The sequence below is a fragment of the Mobula birostris genome, chromosome 3 (assembly GCF_030028105.1).
Source record: "Mobula birostris isolate sMobBir1 chromosome 3, sMobBir1.hap1, whole genome shotgun sequence".
Lineage (NCBI taxonomy): Eukaryota > Metazoa > Chordata > Chondrichthyes > Myliobatiformes > Myliobatidae > Mobula > Mobula birostris.
Genome location: NC_092372.1, coordinates 165,876,309 through 165,898,066, shown reverse-complemented (window position 1 = coordinate 165,898,066; position 21,758 = coordinate 165,876,309). Strand labels below are relative to the sequence as shown.

At 42.3% G+C, this 21,758-nt stretch overlaps 1 protein-coding gene across 3 annotated transcripts in view; it reads right to left on the bottom strand.

The window, feature by feature from the left end:
• egfra (epidermal growth factor receptor a (erythroblastic leukemia viral (v-erb-b) oncogene homolog, avian)) overlaps window positions 1-21,758 on the bottom strand; it is a 288,862-nt gene that overhangs the window by 91,544 nt on the left and 175,560 nt on the right. For all 3 annotated transcript variants that reach the window (XM_072253612.1, XM_072253613.1, XM_072253614.1), the window contains 2 exons: window positions 13,622-13,808; window positions 5,070-5,198 (listed from right to left, as the gene is read on the bottom strand). In XM_072253612.1, the coding sequence (XP_072109713.1) occupies window positions 5,070-5,198; window positions 13,622-13,808 (316 nt within the window). The remainder of the gene's footprint in view (window positions 1-5,069; window positions 5,199-13,621; window positions 13,809-21,758) is intronic.

Sequence of the window (21,758 nt, the reverse complement as noted above, 5' to 3'; positions counted from 1 at the left end):
CATGCATTGAGTCCCTGCCATGTGATTGACTGATTAGATAATTGCATGGCCGAGCAGCTGTATAGGTGTACCTAATAAAGTGGCCACTGAATTAAGGGTTTATAATTAAGAGCATATTGTTTTCAGAATCATTTCTGATGTTGAATGCATTTCAAATGTCCTATGGAAAGAAGTAGTTACATCTGCACAGTTTTAATCCCTGAATTACTTCATCACATGCACTCAACAGCTTTGTTTCCTTATCATCTTGGCTTGTCCTGATGACACATTTCATTATTCAATTTATTATCAATCTAACATAATATTTTGTCCAGTATTTTCTATAACAGACTTTGACGGTTGTTCGATCCCATCCCACAGATCACTAATATCCATACTTCTACAAAAAGATTTCCTCTTATTCAGCCGGCAACAAAAATTTCACCTTCACTGAACCTGGATGAACCTGCTGCCAGTTCTAATATTAACCCTGCATCAGGGGTCACCAGACTTTTTTGCACCGCGGTCCGGTTTAATATTAATATTGACAATATTTTTGCAGACCGGCCGACGGTGGGGGCGGGGGGGGGGTGGTGTTAATCATGACTGGAATATCAGTGATAAGTCAACTATAAGTCACCTTTTAAGTGGCTAATACACTCAATTTCGTTTCTAAAAGGGTTTATCTAATGAATTTAATATTAAACACACAGTGCATATTTTCCTCGCATGAATATAGTGATAAGTCAATTATAAGTCACTTATAAGTCGAAAGCATCATAACATTTTAAGTAATGTTTGGGTATTAAACACACCGCATATTTTCCTCATATGAACATATAAAATCATTACAACACGCCAATATCTCTGAATCAGTGGGAACTCTGGGCTTGTTCTCCTGCAACAAGACGGTCCCATCGAGGGGTGATGGGAGACAGTGATACTTGAAGGGGGTTCCTTATATCTAGTCTATTCTGCAATTTAGTTTTTGTTGTATTCATTGCAGAAAACACCGCTTCGCAGACATATGATGTTGGAAATGGAAGCAATGTTTTCAGTGCTTTTGTGGCTATCTCAGGATATTCAGCCCTGACTTTGATCCAGAATGTTGGCAGAGATGTTATGTCAAACATACTTTTCAGCCCACCGTCATTTGCAAGCTTGAGGAGTTGATCTTCTTCCTACGCTGACATGGATGATTCACCGGGGACATTCACAAATGGGTCACAGACCCATTCCTTTGCACGTCTTGGGTCATTTGCGGTTGGGAAGTAACACTCGAATTCTGTCAACAGCGAAGAGAGGTGATCACGCACTAGCTGTGAGAAGGATTGTGCAGCCTCAGTCTCTCCCAAAATCCCAGCTAATGTTGGGAACATGTCAAATATGCCCCTGTCCACTTGTCGTCCCCACAGTTCCAGTTTGGCTTTGAAAGCAAACACTTTATCTGCCAACATGAAGACAGTTGTCATTCTGCCCTGAAGTGACAAATTGAGTTCATTGAGCAGGTTGAAGATGTCACACAGATAAGCGAGTTTTGCTATCCACTCCTCGTCACTGAAGTGTGCTGCCAGTGGTGACCTTTTTCTTTAAAGAAATCTCTGTAGCTGCTCTCTTTTCTCAAAAATCCTGGCCAGGGCTCTCCCCCTCGATAACCACCTAACTTCAGTGTGTAAGAGAAGGCGTTTGTGCTCTGCATCCATTTCCTCGCAAAGCTACTCAAACAGATGTGAGTTCAGGGCTTTTGTTTTGATGTGATTGATAACTTCAACAATGTCACTCAACACTCTGTTAAGATCAGGTGATATTTTTCAGCTAGCCAGCTTTACCCTGTGTATGACACACTGTGTAGACTGGCATTCAGGACCAACCCCTGACTCGGGTAGTGAAACCAGACAGCCGTCCAGTCATAGCTACAGCCCCGTCTGTGCATATTCCAACACAGAATGACCAGTCCAGTTTGCCTGACATGCAGTCATTCAAAGACTTGAATAGTTCTGCCCCAGTTGTGTTAGTTGGCAGCAACAGTGCACACAACATATCCTCGTGCACATCGTCTTGAAATATATATCGCACATAAACCAGCAGTATTGCCTTGTTGTCAACATCGGTAGACTCGTTGACCTGGATAGCATACCATGGTGACTCGTTAAGCCATTCCAACAGCTGTGCTTTGATGTCCTCCACTATGTCATCGATACTCCTTGAAACTTGCTGTGCCATCTTGTTAGCTGCAGCTTCTCCCAACAGTTCACGGCACATGTCCTTGGCAACAGGCAGAATCAATTCTTCACCAACAGTGAAAAGCTTCTTAGCCTTAGCAATACGGCTAGCCACGAAGTACAACACTCTCAGAGCCGCAGCATTTATACTTTATTGTCACCAAACAATTGATACAAGAATGTACAATCATCACAGTGATATTTGATTCTGTGCTTCCCGCTCCCTGGATTACAAATATTAACTACTAAAAATAGTAAATATTAAAAAATTAAATTATAAATCATAAATAGAAAATAGAAAAATGGAAAGTAAGGTAGTGCAAAAAAAAACTGAGAGGCAGGTCCGGATATCTGGAGGGTACGGCCCAGATCCGGGTCAGGATCCATTCAGCAGTCTTATCACAGTTGGAAAGAAGCCGTTCCCAAATCTGGCCGTATGAGTCTTCAAGCTCTCGAGCCTTCTCCCGGAGGGAAGAGGGACAAAAAATGTGTTGGCTGGGTGGGTCGTGTCCTTGATTATCCTGGCAGCACTGCTCCGACAGTGTGCGGTGTAAAGTGAGTCCAAGGATGGAAGATTGGTTTGTGTGATGTGCTACGCCATGTTCACGATCTTCTGCAGCTCCTTTCGGTCTTGGACAGGACAACTTCCATACCAGGTTGTGATGCACCCTAGAAGAATGCTTTCTATGGTGCATCTATAAAAATTAGTGAGGGTTTTAGGGGACAGGCCAAATTTCTTTAGTTTTCTCAGGAAGTAAAGGCGCTGGTGGGCCTTCTTGGCAGTGAACTCTGCTTGGTTGGACCAAGTCAGGTCACTTGTGATATTGACCCCGAGGAACTTAAAGCTTTTGACCTGTTCCACTTGCGCACCACCGATGTAAATGGGGTTGTGCGGTCCGCTACTCCTTCTGAAGTCAACAACCAATTCCTTCGTCTTGCTGACGTTGAGGGATAGGTTATTGTCTTCGCACCATGCCACCAGGTTCTTAATTTCCTCTCTGTACTCAAACTTATCATTACCCGAGATACGGCCTACAATTGTTGTGTCATGAGCAAACTTATATATTGAGTTCAATGGAAACTTGGCTACACAATCATGGGTGTACAGTGAGTACAGCAGGGGGCTGAGTACACAGCCTTGTGGAGCACTGGTGCTCAGAGTAATTGTAGAGGAGAGCTTGCCCCCTATTTTTACAGCCTGGGTCCTGTCTGTGAGGACGTTGAAGGTCCAGCTGCAGATCTGAGTGCTAAGGCCCAGGTTCTGGAGCTTAGGAATCTGTTTATTTGGAATGATGGTATTAAAGGCAGAGCTGTAGTCAATGAAAAGGAGACTTATGTATTTGTGGAGGTGGTGGCTCTCAGCACGTGCTTCTGATTCCGCTTGCTCACATTTTTTCCACTCAAAAAACTTAATGGGTTTGTCTTAAAGTGCAGGGTGCTTGGACTCAAGGTGCCGAAGCAGTTTTGAGGGCTTTGTTGCCTCATTAGACAGCTTGTCTCCACATATCACACACAGGGGGCTTGCAGCGTGCAAGTCACCGGTCGCATTTAAGCTATATCTTATGTACAACTCGTCGTATTTCCTGTTGAAGGAAGCTTTCATTTTTTTTGCTGTCTCGGCCTCAACTGTTTCTGCATTATCATCATCGTTAGGCCTTTTATGTCCCCTACCTCTTCTCTGGAAGAGGTTCCAGAGAAACTCTCAAGTAACATTTGTTTTTTTACTCATCGAGTAGTTGTAGGTTAATAACCGACTGATGACCTCGCGTGCGTTCAAGTTCAACAGTGGGCGTGACAGGGAATGAGAAAAGGTGCAGCCGACTCATATTGTTTCATACTGCCAAATCATATCGTTTCCTCGTAGCCCGGTAGCACATGCTTTACGGCCCAGTGGTTGGGAACCACTGCCCTGCATCACGCTCAGTGTTGTCTTTCCAATCTTTAACTGTTCCAAACAATAGATTTATAAACATCCAACATAATGAACAGACACTGCCCCTTGGTCCAGCCAGCATACCCAACATTTTGGTGGTCTTTTGCATTTAACAAAATACACTCCATCCACAGCCATAATGTTGTTATGTGACCCACAGTTTCTTCCACAATTTTCTACATGGTCTCTCATACCGCTGACCTATACTGGCCTTTTTTATATCACACACCCACCACTGACATCTTTTCACCCATTCTCCTGCAGATCCTATTGATTAACGGCACTTTCCACCTTCTCCTTTTTCATCATCCATGATCCTTACAAAGTGCCTGGGAGTACCACTGTACATAGGAGAGACCAGACAAATTTTTTAAAAAACTCCTCTTTTTGGTTTTGCAATTCTCCATTAAGGGGAAAAGCCAGAAAGCAAAACATTGACAGCTTACTAAAAAATACAGCACGCAAATAGGCCCTTCAGCCCATTTCACATTCTAAACACCCTCTTCATGAAGAAGTTGCCACTCAGGTTCTTATTGAATCTCTCCCCTCTCACCCTAAACTTGTGTCCTTTAGTTTTTGATTTCTCAACCGTGGGGAAAAGACAGCATGCATTTACCCTATCTGTCCCCCTCATGATTTTGTAGCTTATTCTTCATGTTACAAGAGTATAAATGATTCTGGTGTGAAAGACAAAGTTGTAATCTATTTTCATTTGCAGAAATTTATACTCAATGTAGTCACTAATGATCACATGTAGATGGATGAGAAAATAAAATGTGTATATAACAGTTAACAGGGTAAAACAAAATCATCAAATTACTGAACATCTATAATACAGAGCTTGTAAGTTATAAACTTAACTAGGTTTCTGTTTTACTATGATAACCTACTGAATAGCACCATAATCATTTGGTAAGAGCGGACTTATTTCTTACAATTTGCTGCAGTGAAATTAACGGCTAGGCTAGGCGCCTCCCTGTCTTCTAGAATATCATCCCAATGAATCGATTGCAAGTAACAAAGCTGAGGATTTGAAGTAAATTTCACTGTGCCGAATAAAATTTCTGAAAGGTAAAAAAAAAAGTATGTCACTCAAAGCATGGCTACAAAATGATTGTAAATCACAATATATTCAATTCCAGTTATTTCTGGCAAAATCATGTTTATACCCATTCAATGTTCATTCTCCTGAAGTGATTTGGTAAGAATTCAGTAGTTTGTACAAAGGACATTTCAGGGTTAACTATGCTGGTGTGAATCAGGAGAATAACATGTTCCTCACTTGAAATGGAATTTGTAAGCTAGTTAGGCTTTTAATACAAATCCAACAACTTCACAGCCACTTTTTATTGGTATCAACTTATTACTAGAATATTTTATTTCTAAATATGAAATAAGTTAAAATTCTAGAATGACTATAGTGGGATTTGAACTTTACCCTAGATTACCACATGCTCCAGGATGAGGTATTGTTATCCAGCTTTGCCACTACACGTGAACTGAATAGTAAGCTGTTTGAGAGTAAGTACATGCAGGGAACACAGGTGAACTTGATTTTACCAACCATAAATTCTATGCATGTGGTCAAGAGACATACCATCTCCTCAGCTACTGGTACTGAGTCACTTACCCCAGACTTGATGCTCATCACAATTCAAATATTCTTTGCATGAACAGTTCCATCAGAAAAGCCAGACTCCTTATCCACAAAAACCACATAAAGCTAGCACAAAAGCATTAAAAAATTACACCAATGTTCATTGGAACCAGCAGCCACAGGTGCAAACAATTATCCAGATGTAAGGAACTATGGGATGTACCCAACACAGGGAACAAATAATTTCCCACTGGTCCCACAGTGCAGGCCCTTGGCTTGATTTTTCACAAAGACCATGAGGCACTTTTAACAGTATCCAGACCTGCTACGGTTAGCGTGTCTGTCTGTACCACATGTGGAATGATGCTCGACGACCCAGAATGTGCACTAAATCCCAGAGCAGAACACACAACTAGAGGCACATCAGTTCTCCACCTGGCATCTCAGAAACCTATTAACTTGATTGACAGACTGGACGTGCAGTTAATATTGCTCATGAATTCAGCAGTGCTGGCCAATTTTCCCTCCCGTAAATTACTTCTCAGGCTTGACTAGCATTAGTTAATCAGCTAAAGCTAGAAACAAACTTGGAAAGCTTCTAGCATGCACATAAGTCTACCTGTTACAAAAACCAGGTAAGTCTCTTGGTCTCAGTCAATACTTTTGGAAAGGTTAGAGGAGAAGGAAGAAATGGTGGACAGCTGCAAGTATACTTACTGTCTCCTGTCCTTTTCTCATATTTCCCCATCTCTGCCTATATCTTTGCGGACAACTTACCCTGAGACGAGCTGAACATTGTAGTGCTCTATTTTCACAGACATTAATTCACTAATGAAGATCACTACAAACAGGAAATCAACAAGGTTTAACCTACTGATTCCAAGCCGCAAAAAATCAGATGTTCTGCACTCTGGAAGGAGTTTTTCTTGTTATCACTCCCATACCTACTGTACAGTCAAGGAGGCTACATTGGCACATCGAGTTCATGCCAGTTCACGAAGCAACACCATTCTCCCATTAGCGTCCCTCTAATCATTCTCTCTACATTCATAGAGTCATAGAACAGTACAGCACAAAAGTAGCCGCTTCAGCCCACGCTGAACCATTTAGACTTCCTACTACAATTGACCTTGCACTGGGACTATAGTCCTGCATACCCACTACCATGCAAATACCTATCGAAGCTTCTCAAATGTTAGAATTGAGCTCACATGCACCACTTGTGCTGGCAGCACATTCCACACACTCACGACCCTCTGAGTGAAGAAGTTTTCTATGTTTCCTTTAAACTTTTCACCTTTCACCCTTAACCTACAACATCTAATTCTAATCCCACCCAACCTCAGCAGAAAAAGCCTGTTTGCACTTACCCTATCTAGGCCCCTCATAATTTTGTATATCTCTATCAAATCTCTCCTACAATCCAAGGAATAAAGCCTTAGCCTATTCAACCTTTCCATATAACTCAGGCCCTCCAGACCCCAGCAACTTCCTTGTAAATTATTTACATCCTTCCTGTAGGTTGGTGACCAAAACTGCACACAGGTTAGGCCTCACCAATGTCTTATATAACTTCAACATAAAATCCCACCTCTTTGATTTTGATTTATGAAGGCCAATGCATCAAAAGCTTTCTTCATGATGCTATCAACCTGTGACACCACTTTCAATGAATTATGGACTTGTATTCCCAGATCTTTTTGTTCTCTCACACTCCTCTTTGCCCTACCATTCACTGTGTAAGGCCCACCCTGGTTGGTCCTACCAAAATGCAACACCTTACACCTGTCTGCAGAAAATTCCATCTGCCATTTTCAGCCCATTTTTCCAGCTTGTCCAGATCCCACTGCATGCCACGATAGTCTTCTTCGCTGTCCACTATACCCCCAATCTTGGTGTCACCTGAAAACTTGCTGATCCAGTTTACCACATTATCATCCAGATTATTGATATAGATGACAAACAACAAAGGACCCAGCACCGATCTCTGCAGCACACCACTAATCTCAGGCCTCCAGTCAGAGATGCAACCTCTACTACCACTCTCTGGCTTCTCCCACAAAGCCAATGTCTAATCCTATTTACTAATTCATCTTGTGTGCTGAGCAACTTAACCTTCTTGACCAGTCTCCCATGTTACTGAAGTCTATGTAGACAACATCTACTGCCTTGCCTTCATCAACTTTCCTGGTAACTTACTCAAAAAGCTCTACAAGATTGGTTAGACATGACCTACCATACATGAAACCCTGCTGACTATCCTTAATCAGTCCATGTCTATTCAGATACTTATATATCCAGTCCCTTAGACTACCTTCCAGTAACCTTCCTATTATTGATGTTTGGCTCACTGGCTCTTATTTTCTTAAACAGCGGAACATTGGCTATTCTCTAATTGTCTGGCATCTCACCTATCACTAAGGATGATTTAAGTATCTCTGCTAGGGCCCCGGCAATTTCTGCACTGCCTCCTACAGGGTCGAAGGAAACATCTCATCAGGCCCTGGGGATTTATCCACCCTAATTTGCCTCAAGACAGCAAACATTACCTCTGTAATCTGTACAGAGTCCATGAAGTTCATGCCAATGTGCCTTATTTCGATAGACTGTGCCCATCTACTGAGCAAATACAGATGCAAAAAAAAGTGCAGCTGAGATCTTCCCAATTTTTTTTGGTTCCACACATGGATTACCATTCCAATCTTCCAGAGGACCAATTTGTTCATTGCAATCCTCTTACTCTTAACATATCTGTGGAACTCTTCAGGGTTCTCCTTCACCTCGCCTGCTAGAGCAGCCTTTTAGCTGCATTTTAGCCCTCCTAGTTTCTTTATTTAATGTTCTCTTGCATTTCTTATACTCCATAAGCATCTCATTTGTTCCTACCTGCCTATGACTGCAAGGCACCTCCCTTTGTTTTTCCTCAACCAGGATCTCAATATCTCTTGAAATCCAAGGTTCCCTACACCCATTATCTTTACCTTTTACCTTGACAGGCACATCCATGCTTTATACTCTCAAAGCTTCACTTTTGAACGCCTCCCACTTACCAAGTACACCTCTGCCAGAAAACAGCCTGCCCCAATCTACACTTGCCAGATCCTTTCTGATATCATAAAGATAGGTCTTTCTCCAATTTAGAAACTCAACCTGCAGACCAGACCTATCTTTTTGCATATATACTTTGAAACTAATGGCATTGTGATCACTAGATGCAAAGTGTTCCCCTACACAAACTTGTTATTTGCCTTGTCTCATTTCCTAATAGTAGATCAAGTATTGCACACTCTCTTGTTGGGACTCCTATGTAGTGCTTAAGAAATTTTTCCTGAACACATCTGACAAACTAATCCCATCAACTTCCTAGATTTTACACCCCCCCCCCCCCCCACACACACACACTAGGGGGACTTTATAGCCACCGATTAACTATTACACTCTACAACTCTTTGGGATGTGTGATGAAAACAGAACAATCTAGGGAAGACCCCATCTCGTCACTGGGAGAACGTGCAAACTCTGTATGGAGAGCACTAGAGGATGGGATTGAACTGGGTTGCTGGAACCATGAGGTAGCATCTCAACCAGCTGGGTTGCTGGAACCATGAGGTAGCATCTCAACCAGCTGGGTTGCTGGAACCATGAGGTAGCATCTCAACCAGCTGGGTTGCTGAAACCATGAGGTAGCATCTCAACCAGCTGGGTTGCTGGAACTGTGAGGTAGCATCTCAACCAGCTGGGTTGCTGGAACTGTGAGGTAGCATCTCAACCAGCTGGGTTGCTGGGTTGCCCTTAGCTCCAATGCTTGTTGAATACATCAAAAATGGTTCTTATCCAGATAGGCATTAGCAACACAGGACTAGTAACACACGAGTGGACAGTACAGGGAACTGCAGCAGTTAAACATTACCTCACAGGTGATACTGCAGAGCTGAACATTTCAGATAAGATGCTGATTTACGTTTCTTTTAAAGGCAGCTAGCCAACTGTCTGAATGAAGTTTCTATTTCAAGAAACACAGGTATAAAGCGCTCCATCACCCAGCTAGATTGCAATCTGTCCTCTAAGTGATAACTCCTGGAGAAGCAATTTCAGACCACTGGCACACACCTTCTTTCTGCCGTTTAGGAGATACTGCTCACTGTTGTCAACACTGAGTTACTCTCACGGCCAGCTATAAATGGGAAAGTTTGAAAGATCAAGCTTTAGTGGGAAAGATGTTGGAGGTTATCTTAGGGACTAGATATACAAGTATTTGGGATAAACAGGTGACTGATTAGGAAGAGTCAACATGGGTTTGTGCATGGTAAGTGGTGCCTAATCAATTTTAAGAGTCTTTTTGAGGAAGTTACCAGGAAAGCTGATGAAGTCAAGGCAGTGGATGTTGTCTACATGGACTTTAACAAGATCTCTGACAAGGTCCTGCATGGGACATTGGCCAAGAAGGTTCAGTTGCTTGATATTCAGGATGAGCCAGTAAATTTGAGTAGACATTGGCTTTGTGGAAGAAGCCAGAGAGTGGTAGTAGATGGTTGCCTCCCTGATTAGAGGCCTGTGACTAGTGGTATGCTGCAGGTATCAGTGCTGGGTCTGTTGTTGCTTGTCATCTACATCAACGATCTGGATGATAATGTAGGCTGGATCAGCAAATTTGCAGATGACACCAAGATCTGGGCATTGTGGACAGTGAGGAAGACTAATAAAGCTTGCTGCAGGATCTGGACCAGCTGGAAGAAAGGGCTGAAAAATGGCAGATGGAATCTAATGTAAGAAAATGTGAGATGTTGCACTTTGTGAGGCCAAACCAGGGTAGGCCTTGCATGGTGAGTGGTAGGGGACCGAGGAGTGTGGTAGGGGACCAAGGAGTAGGACAGAGGGGTCCTGGAATATAGACCATAATCCTTGGGAAGTGGCATCACAGGTAGATAGGGTTGTAAAGAGAGCATTTGGCACATCACCCTTCATGAGTTAAAGTACAGCGGATTCCAGTTAATAGAGCCATCAGGTAATTGGGACAGCCGCTTATTTGTGACAACTCTTAAGGAACAAAAATAAATTGAGAAAGTAGCTGGGATTTCTTTTGTTTATTTGGGACACTATACTACTCAATCAGGAGAGGAGATTGTTGCTGACCAGTTTCTAACTAATGCTAGTTGCATGCACTTGTGTGGTTGATAAAGACCTCCCCATGCTTGGAGCGGACAGTTTTTAAAACAGCATCAGTTGCTGTGTTTGTGTTCAAAAGGCAGTGATTTTTGTCACTGATAGTTGATGACAAATAAGCAGCAAGACAATTCAGAATTGTTTTGCTCACTGTGATTTCAAATATTCAGGCTTGGAGATGCCAGAAACAGTCAGGAGTGAAAAGGAAATTATTTCACTCCTTCAGCAAGCTAGGAGCTACTATTTCAGTCAAGATGGTGTCTGAGTACAACGCTCTTTTGCTCAACATCTTCTGTCTTCTTTACGTCTTTCACATTTATTTTTTGTCTTGGATCTGATTTTGGATCTGTTGGAGCCTGTGATTTGCTGTTTGGAGACTGTTTGGATATTCCAGTGCTCTGTAGTCTCCAAGGGGATTCTGGGAGACAGAGGCAGCATACACAAACCTCAAGGTGGGCTGGCTGTGGGACGCAAGCTGATGTTCGACTCCATTTTGGCGATTAAAGCAACGAGGGAGACTGAAGCGAGTGTGGAGGATGAGCAACGGCTGCCAGCCTTTTGATTGCTGAGGATCGCTCTGCTATGCTACTGGAGAGGGGAGAACCTGCCACTGTGTCCGAAAAATATTACCCAAGTTTTCTGTGATTTGGATGTAGACTCAGGTGTGGGGCGTGGGGGTGTGTGTGGGTGTATGTACATATGTATGAGGGACATAATTAATGTAAAAAATGTAAGCAGGCTTTTTCCACAGAGGTTGGGTGAGACTAGAAGTAGAAGTCATGGATTAAGGGCAAAAGGTGAAATGTTTAAGGGGAATATGAGCGGAAGCGTCTTCACTAGGGAAAGGTGAGAGTGTGGAACGAGCTGCCAACAGAAGAGGTGGATCGGGTTTCATTTGAACATTTAATAGAAATTTGGATAGGTACATGCATGGGGGGGGTGGGTGTGTTACGGAGGACTATGGTCCAGGTGCAGGTCGATAGCTCTTGACAGATTAATAGTTCGGCACAGACTAGATGGGCCAAAGCACCTGTTTGAATGAACTGGTAACTACACACTCATAGGAACAGACTAGGAGATGGGGGGAATTGGGAAGGTAGAGATCAAGTGGAATTAAGGTAAAATGTCAGCCATGATATTAATGAATAAAGTAGGTGGTGACTGGAGTGGTAGTGGGGGTTGCAAGTGGTCTACTTTTAGTTCTATTTCTTATTTTCTGATGATTATAAGATGTCTTTAATTGTGAGTGGTTTCTCTTCATACTGACGTTTCTCCCTATGTGCAACCATTCACCTCTCCCCATTTCTCCATCCCAAATAGAGACCAAGACACTTCTGTGCTTACTGCAACATGACTTACAAATGTGACCTCGTCTTTGCCACGCAACTTGGACTTGAGTGCACAGGACAGTCACTCATTTACAGAAGACAGATTTGGAAGTGAACAGTGAATGGCTGGTAGAATATGCTCACAAGTGACAGATGAAACACAGCACTGAAAAATACAAAGTGTCAGACCAGTATTAAGAACACGGACAGTCAATATAAGCCAGCTATCTCAATTCCAGAGGAGGCATGGGTACATGGAAAACCGAAGGTAGAAAAAAAGTGAAAGTGCACAGTAAGCGAGGGTTATGTTAAGAAGAAGCTTAAATAGAGGAAGAAGCTACAAGAGTAAAGGCACGATGAACTTTGATAAGACTTTGGTTTTGTGACAGCTGGAGTATTGTATCCAAGTCTTGGCACAACATGTGTGAAGGCTTTGGAGAGAATGGAGAAAAAATACATATAATGACCTTAGGGATGTGGGGCTTAACATACATATAGACTAGAAAAGCTGCAGTCTACTCCTTGAACTTGAAGGGGGCGGCTATATACAAATACTCTTAATATGTCATGCTTGGGATTTTAGTGGTGCAATAATGACTGATGGATTTTTCCGGACACATTTTGTGTCAGATGTGTTGGAAATCATTGACATTAATAGTCTAACATACTTACAATTCACTTTTTCAGACTGTTACAGATTGGTGTAATTTTTTTAAAAAAGTGAACCTGGTACATATCAAGGGCACCTTGGGGGGAAAGAAAGAGGGTCCTCGCATGTTAAATGGAATGTAGGAATTGGGACCTAACAGTGTTAATCAGAGCATGGGAACCAGAGCTCAGGCACTAAATTGTGTATGGGAACCAGGGTCCTGCTGGAATAAAGAGAATATGTTAATGGGAGCACAGGAACCAGAGTCCTGTTTTATTAATAGGAGCATGAAAATGAGCACTAGTTAAACTGGTTGCCAAATTATGGGGATTCCTGAACAATTGATTCATGGGAGGTTATGGACAGAGTAGTTAGAGGTGAATCAGTTCCACAAATGGAAGGCTTAAGAACAAGAGAATACAGGTTGAATATGGTTGGCGGAAGAACCAGAAGTGAAATGGGAGGAAAGAATAAACTTGTGTGCAGTGAGTAGCTGGAATGTGGGCTACACTGCCTGGGAGAGTAGTGAAGGTAGATTCAATCATGGTATTTCAAACAAAACTGGATAAGGTACCTGAGAGGGAAGAATGCACAGTGACAAGAAGAAAAGGGATTGGATTGCTTTGCACAGACCTCACCTGGACAATATGTGCCTCGTTTTAAACTGTAAGCTTCCAGTGATTCTCCAAAATTAAAACATTAAGCAAAAAGACACAATTTAGTTAGCATACGAAGAGGCAATAAACCAACCTGTGAGATTCTGTAAGGGCAGCTCACTAAGCCCACTGACTCCTTCCTGATCGTAGTTCGATAAAATGACTAGTGCATACTTGTCGTCGTAAAGTTGGTGGCCTCGGATAATCCGAAGATTCTGCAGAGGGATCCTTGAAATTTTATTGAGGGCTATGAGGACATAACCCGATACTTCCTGAATACTCTGCAAATGAAAAGAACATTCATTATGTGATAAGGGTATTAAAATAAATTATCAGGATTTTGGGAGGCATCCTAGAGCCTCTGGCATATTCATTTCAATTTGTGATATACAGATGTACAAACTTTAAACATGGAATATTCACGTGCATTCATTGTTAATTTATTTTCCTGATTTTTTTTGTCTGTCATCTTCCAGGCATAGATTTCTTAGTCAATTCCTGCACAATGTGCATTGGACAGTCTGCAGAAAGTTCCCATTACTTGTTTGTGACACGGGAAGCTATTCAACTGTAGGACCTTCACTGGAAGTCATCATGCTGTTTTCCTTTGACACCCACACATGGGCACTTCCAAAAATATCACTGCATTCAGATCCAGAACAGGAAATTCTGCTAATTTTATCCTTCCTTATCCTGAGTAAAGTGTAATAATTCTATCTATACATTGACTGAGAAACATTTGACTCATTATCAGAGTTTAAAATGACACCTTGTCTCCATTCATCACTTTAATAATTCATTGTCATTTATAATGGAATTAGGTAGCAAGAATATATTAAAACAATTAATTTTTTAAAAATGAAGGATATGTGCAAGTGGTATAGCAAAAGGTGAAAAAAAAATTTTTTAAATGATCTTTGAAATTAACTTTAGCCGAGGTGAATAAATGCTGGTTTAATGCTCAGAAGATAAGACATGTGCAGTGTTCAGTTTAAAAAACATCTGAAACTTAAGTGAAAGTAGAAGGCCTCTATTTGCATCTGCTGTATATCAAAGATTAAAGTAAATTAATAATCATAGTATTTCACCAGACTCTACCCTAAGATTCATTTCCTTGCAGGCATGCATGGTAGAACAAAGCAGTACAACAGAATCAATGATAAGCACAGGGACTGACAAAGAAAAAATGCGCAAAAGATGACAAACTGTACAAATACAGAAAAAAAACACCAAATAATAATAAACACGCAAATCAAAATACTGAGAACAAAGAGTTATTGGAGGTATATGATAAAATAGGCCTGTCAGCATGGTTTCCTTAAGGGGATATATTGTCTGACAAATCTGCTGGGAGTTCTTTGAGGAAATAACAGGCAGGGTAGACAAAGGACAGTCAGTGGATGTTCCTTACTTGGATTTTCCGAAGGCCTTTGACAAGGTTCGAGTGGCGGGGTGGAGAGATGTCTCTACCAAATTAGGTGTAAAGCTCGCTTTCTCTCCGCTAGCCTGCAGATCACCCTTAGGCAAGGTGTAGCACCTACTTAACCCACTCGTTCAGGGTCACTTGAAGCTATGGGAGCAGGTGGTGGATGGTCGTATGAGCAGCTGGTGCACATCACAAGTCCCTGTTATGTGACCATTGATGCCAGGCAGACAATCTCTGAAGAGTGTTGATAATGGCTGAAGTCACACGTCTTATAAAGACACTGCCCAGAAGGCGGGCAATGGCAAACCACTTCTGCAGAAAAAATTGCCAAGAACAATCACAGTCATGGAAAGACCATGATCACCCATGTCATACAACACGGTACATAACCATGTCATGATTTGAGAAGGTGCTGCTCATAAGGCTGCTAAACAAGGTAATAATCCATGGATTACAGGAAGGATATGAACTAGCATGCCTAGAACATTAGCTGACTTGCAGGAGGCAAAGAGTGGGAATAAAGGGGGGCTTTTTCGGTTGACTGCCAGTGAAGAGTGGTGTTCTGCAGTGTTTGGTGTCCGTACCACTCCTTTTCACGTTCTATGTCAATGATCAGGATGATGGAATTGAAACCTTTCTGGCCAAGTCTGTGGAACGATACAAAGATGGGCAGGTAGTGCTGAGGAAGCAGGGAGCCTGCAGAAGGACTTGGCATCTTAGCAGAACGGGCAAAGAGGTGGACGATGGAAAACAGTTTAGGGAAGTGTATGGCCTTGCATTTTGCTAGAAGGAGTAAAGGTGTGGACTATTTTAGAAACAGGAAGAAAAATCAGAAATCAGATATGGAAAGGGACTTGGGAGTCCCAGTGCCAAATTCTCTAAAGGTTAACTTGCTGGTTGAGTTGGTAGTAAGGATGGGAAATACAATATTAGCATTTACTTTGAGAGGACTAGCAAGGATGTAATGCTGAGGCTTTATGAGGCACTGGTCAGACTGCACTTGGAATCTGGTGAGCAACTTTGGGCCCCTCATCTCAGAAAGGATGTGCTGGCAGAGAAAGTCCAGAAAAGGCTCATGAGAATAAGCCTGAGAATGAAAGGGTTAACTTATGGGTACAGGTGCTCAAGCTTTGTGCTCACTGGAGTTTAGAAAAATGGGGGGGGGGTGGTAAGATTTCATTGAAACCTACTATATATTGAAAAACCTAGATAGAGTGCATGTGGAGAGGATGCTTCCAAAAGCGGGAGAGTCAAATCCAGAGGACACAGCCTCAGAATACACGGACATCCCTTTTAGAACAGAGATAGGAAGAATTTATTTAGCCAGAGGTGGTGAATCTGTGAAATTCACTGCCATAGATGTCTGTGGAGACCAAGTCATTGCATATATTTAAAGTGGACACTAATAGGATCTTGATCATTAAGGGTATCAAAGGTTAAGGGGAGAAGGCAGCAGAAGGGGGTTGAGGGGAATAACAAATCAGCTATGATAGAATAACTGAGCAGACTCAATAGCCCAAATGAACTTCAGGTTAAGATATCGCTACCAAACGTGAGTGATAGCTTTTGGTAGTCAAATAGCTAAGAAATCTGACTAAAAATATCACTAAGAAGACCTTTTCTAAGGTACATTGTGTTAAATTATTGCCACAAACAGCGAAGGGGCAAGCGATGGCGAGGTGAGTTTGGGGGATGAGCCGAAATGATGTGTTGCAGAATCATTGCAGTTGGAGTTCAGATGCCCATAGAACAGACTTGGGACATCGCTCTGGGCACCGAAAGAAGTTGAGGCCTGGGCAGAGAAGTTCTGATGCCTGTTCAACTAGCCAAGTTGTGAGGTTGGATTGATTTGGGTGCCGAGCTGATTTGAAGAGTTTGAGAGCAGCTTCAGGCTGGGCTGTGAAGTCTGGGCCTGGAGCGAGTCACTGGGTGACATAGTCTAGGCCCAGAGCCTTTCACTGCAGCCAGGTCCTAGTCTGAGGTGCAATACACTGCTTAGACATTTTAAATGCCAGCCCAGATCGGAGGTGAGAGCCAACTTTGCTCACTCTCCGCGATCTTCACTCCTCTCTCCAGGACGCCGGAACCTTTCACTGTTCTGTTGTTTGGTCAATTTGAACACTGGCCCAGATAGACCGAAAAGACAGGTTGTCGATCAGGATGAGAGACAACTTTGCTCGTTTTCCACGATGGTCATCTCCATGGTGCTGATGCTATGAAGACTGCCCCAGCTGCTGTGCTCTGTGCCCTCTAATATGATGAACTAATAAGCACGGCTTTGGGCCAACTCTGGGCTGTTCCAGGGTTCGGATCAGAGGACTCAGTTTTGGTTTGGAATTCTGTTGTTGTTCACTTCAATTGTTAGCATGTTTTTTTTTCTTTCCCTTGCACATTGAGTGTTGATATTTTTTATTCTTTTTTTTCTTTAATTGGGTTCTTCAGGTTTCTTGCTTTGTGGCTACCTGTGACAGCAAGCAAATCTCATGGTTGTACAATTTATAAATTCTTTGATAATAAATGATGAATCTTGAGTGACCTAATTTTGCTCACACATCTTAAGGTACTGTTGAATCAGTCCAGTGTTGAGGTGAGCAAAGTTGAGTATGATGGTTGAAGTGTGGTATCTGTTCCTGAACTTGCTGGTGTGGGGCCTAAGGCTTCTCGATCTACATCCCAATGTCAGCAGCAAGAGAAGAGTACAACCTGGGTGTTGGGCATCCTTGATAATGTGTGCTACTTTCAGCACTCCTCAAAGATGTACCTAAAGGTGAAGAGGGATTTTTCTGTGTTGGACTGGGCTGTATCCATCACTTTTTGTAGGCTTTTCCACTCTTGGGAATTGGTGTTCCCATACCATGCCATGATTCAATCAGTCAGAATACTCTCCACTGTGCATCAATAGAAGATTGTCAAAGTTTTAGAAGACATGCCAAATCTACGCAAACTTCGAAGAAAGTAGAGGCTTCTTTCAAGTAGCATTTGCGTGCTGGTCCAGGAGAGATCCTCTGATATGATAATGCCAGGGAATTTACAAACCCCATTTCCAGAAAAGTTGGGATATTTTCCAAAATGCAATAAAAACAAAAATCTGTGATATGTTAATTCACGTGAACCTTTATTTAACTGACAAAAGTACAAAGAAAAGATTTTCAATAGTTTTACTGACCAACTTAATTATATTTTGTAAATATACACAAATTTAGAATTTGATGGCTGCAACACACTCAACAAAAGTTGGGACAGAGTTAAAATAAGATTGAAAAGTGCACAGAATATAGAAGTAACACCGTTTTGGAAGACTCCACATTAAGCAGGCTAATTGGTAGCAGGTGAGGTATCATGACTGGGTATAAAAGTAGCGTCCATCAAAGGCTCGGTCTTTGCAAGCAAAGATGGGCCGTGGCTCACCCCTTTGTGCCAAAATTCGTGAGAGAATTGTTTGTCAGTTCAAAAGGAACATTTCTCAATGCAAGATTGCAGAGAATTCAGAGACATCTCAGTGCGTAAAGGGCAAGGTCAGAAACCACTGTTGAATACGCGTGATCTTCGAGCCCCCAGGCGGCACTGCCTAAGAAACCGTCATGCTACTGTGACAATTATAGCCACCTGGGCTCGGGAGTACTTCGGAAAACCATTGTCACTCAACACAGTCCGTCGCTGCATCCAGAAATGCAACTTGGAACTGTATTACGCAAGGAGGAAGCCATACATCAAATCTATGCAGAAATGCCGGCGAGTTCTCTGGGCCCGAGCTCATCTCAGATGGACTGAAAGACTGTGGAACAGTGTGTTGTGGTCAGATGAGTCCACATTTCAGCTAGTTTTCGGAAAAAACGGGCGTCAAGTTCTCCGTGCCAAAGATGAAAACGACCATTCAGATTGTTATCAGCAAAAGGTGCAAAAGCCAGCATCTGGTATGGGGGTGCATCAGTGCCCACGGCATGGGTGAGTTTATGAAGGTACCATTGACTCTGAGGCGTATATTAGGATTTTAGAGAGACATATGTTGTCATCAAGGCGACGTCTCTTCCAGGGACGTCCATGCTTATTTCAGCAGGACAATGCCAGACCACATTCTGCACGGGCTACCATAGTGTGGCTTTGTAGACGCAGAGTGTGTGTGCTTGACTGGCCAGCTTCCAGTCCAGATCTATCTCCTATTGAAAATGTATGGCGCATCATGAACAGGAGAATCAGACAACGGAGAGCATGGACTGTTGAGCAGCTGAAGTCTTATATCGAGCAAAAATGGACAAAATTTCCAATTGCAAATTTACTACAATTAGTATCGTCAGTTCCAAAATGATTAAAAAGTGTTATTAAAAGGAAAGGTGATGGAACACAATGGTAAACATGCCTCTGTCCCAACTTTTGCTGAGTGTGTTGCAGCCATCAAATTCTAAATTTGTGTATGTTTACAAAATACAATTAAGTTGGTCAGTAAAACTATTGAAAATCTTTCTTTGTACTTTTGTCAGTTAAATAAAGGTTCACGTGAATTAACATATCACAGATTTCTGTTTTTACTGCATTTTGGAAAATATCCCAACTTTTTTGGAAATGGGGTTTGTAAAATTGCTCATCCTCTCCACCTCCAATCACCTAAGGGGGGCTGGATTCTTTCTCCTGTAGTGAATAATCAGCTCTTTGGCTTTGCTGACATTGAGTGAGGGACTGTTTTGGTGGCCTCATTCAACCAGACTTTCAATCTCCCTCCTATATGCCAATTCATCACCACCTTTGATTTTGACAACAGTGATGTTGTCAGCAAACTTAAATATGCTAACTGGAGCTAAAATATTGAACGTCAATTGCAATCATTGCAATGTTAGAGTACAACCTGCAATGTGAAATTGATATGGAGTGGAATCATGAACCAAAGAGCAAGGGGATCAGATGACAGATCATCCAAATTGAGCCACAACAGAGCAAGAAGGAAAAAAGACCCCAGGGAAATCAGGAACTTAGTTGAAAATGCATCAGCTTGTGAACACAAACTAGGCTAGCCCAATCTTAATTTGAAGTTTATTTATAAGAATACTTTCCAGTATTAGTTATGTTGTCAAACTTGAATTACTGGTTACTGTTTTTTTTTAATGCAGAAGTGATTACAAGGAAATTAAATAGTGATCAACACTACATTCACATGAAGCTGTATGTAGTTATCTTTCTTAGAAGTGCATTGTTGCAAGACTCAGTAAAAAGTTCAGGGGCTGTTTAAGGCGTGACATTTCCAAGGCAAACGTTAAGCCTTCAATAAGTGTATTACATTTTTACAATAATTTTCCATGTTATAACTTGCACATAAAAGCGAAATTGTAATACTTTTAACAGTGATTGTGTGTCATGTCCCTTGACCACTGATTTGCATTGTCTTCATAAGGAAAGTAAGCTTTTTTTAAGATGCAACATTATCATCTGGGGTGAACATCAAAACAGAGACAAAGAAGTTTAGAAACTGAGGAAGTGAGCTATAACAGGCAAACAGAGTTATAACATTTGCAATTTCTTAAATATAAAAATAACCTCACCCTATTTTCCATGCAAGGGAAGAAGGGAATAGTAAAATTGTAAACATTTCAGGCACAGGCATCACAGACAGCCAAACATATTCAATAACATTTATTCTACATGAATTTGCCTCTGGACCAGTAGTTCCAAAAGTGGGTGATATCGACTCCCTGGGGGTGCTGGGAGTCTCTATATTCTATAAAGATAAAGGTGATGGTGGGGCGGGGGGGAGAGAGAGTGCTCGGTAGCAAGGGGGGGCAGCTGAGGGATTACAGGCTTAATTTAGGAAATGAATTGTTTATTTTAAGCATTTGATCTTCAGTGCCTCATAATTGATTACAATGATCAAGTAATCACCTCTTCTCTTGCCAACACAAGCGTCTCCTTAGACTTTGCTTGAAGCACATTATAGTTGTTGAAAAGCAATGCGACCCTTCTGTAGCTGGCATACCATGAGAAATCTGGACTGAAGAAATCTTAAACAACAGGAATTCTGCTGATGCTGGAAATTCAAGCAACACACATCAAAGTTGCTGGTGAACACAGCAGGCCAGGCAGCATCTGTAGGAAGAGGTACAGTCGACGTTTCAGGCCGAGACCCTTCGTCAGGACTAACTGAAGGAAGAGTGAGTAAGGGATTTGAAAGTTGGAGGGGGAGGGGGAGATCCAAAATGATAGGAGAAGACAGGAGGGGGAGGGATAGAGCCAAGAGCTGGACAGGTGATAGGCAAAAGGGAATACGAGAGGATCATGGGACAGAAGGTCCGGGAAGAAAGACAAGGGGGGGGGGACCCAGAGGATGGGCAAGAGGTATATTCAGAGGGACAGAGGGAGAAAAAGGAGAGCGAGAGAAAGAATGTGTGCATAAAAATAAGTAACAAATGGGGTACGAGGGGGAGGTGGGGCATTAGCGGAAGTTAGAGAAGTCGATGTTCATGCCATCAGGTTGGAGGCTACCCAGACGGAATATAAGGTGTTGTTCCTCCAACCTGAGTGTGGCTTCATCTTTACAGTACAGGAGGCCGTGGATAGACATGTCAGAATTGGAATGGGATGTGGAATTAAAATGTGTGGCCACTGGGAGATCCTGCTTTCTCTGGCGGACAGAGCGTAGATGTTCAGCAAAGCGGTCTCCCAGACTGCGTCGGGTCTCGCCAATATATAAAAGGCCACATCGGGAGCACCGGACGCAGTATATCACCCCAGCCGACTCACAGGTGAAGTGTTGCCTCACCTGGAAGGACTGTTTGGGGCCTTAAATGGTGGTAAGGGAGGAAGTGTAAGGGCATGTGTA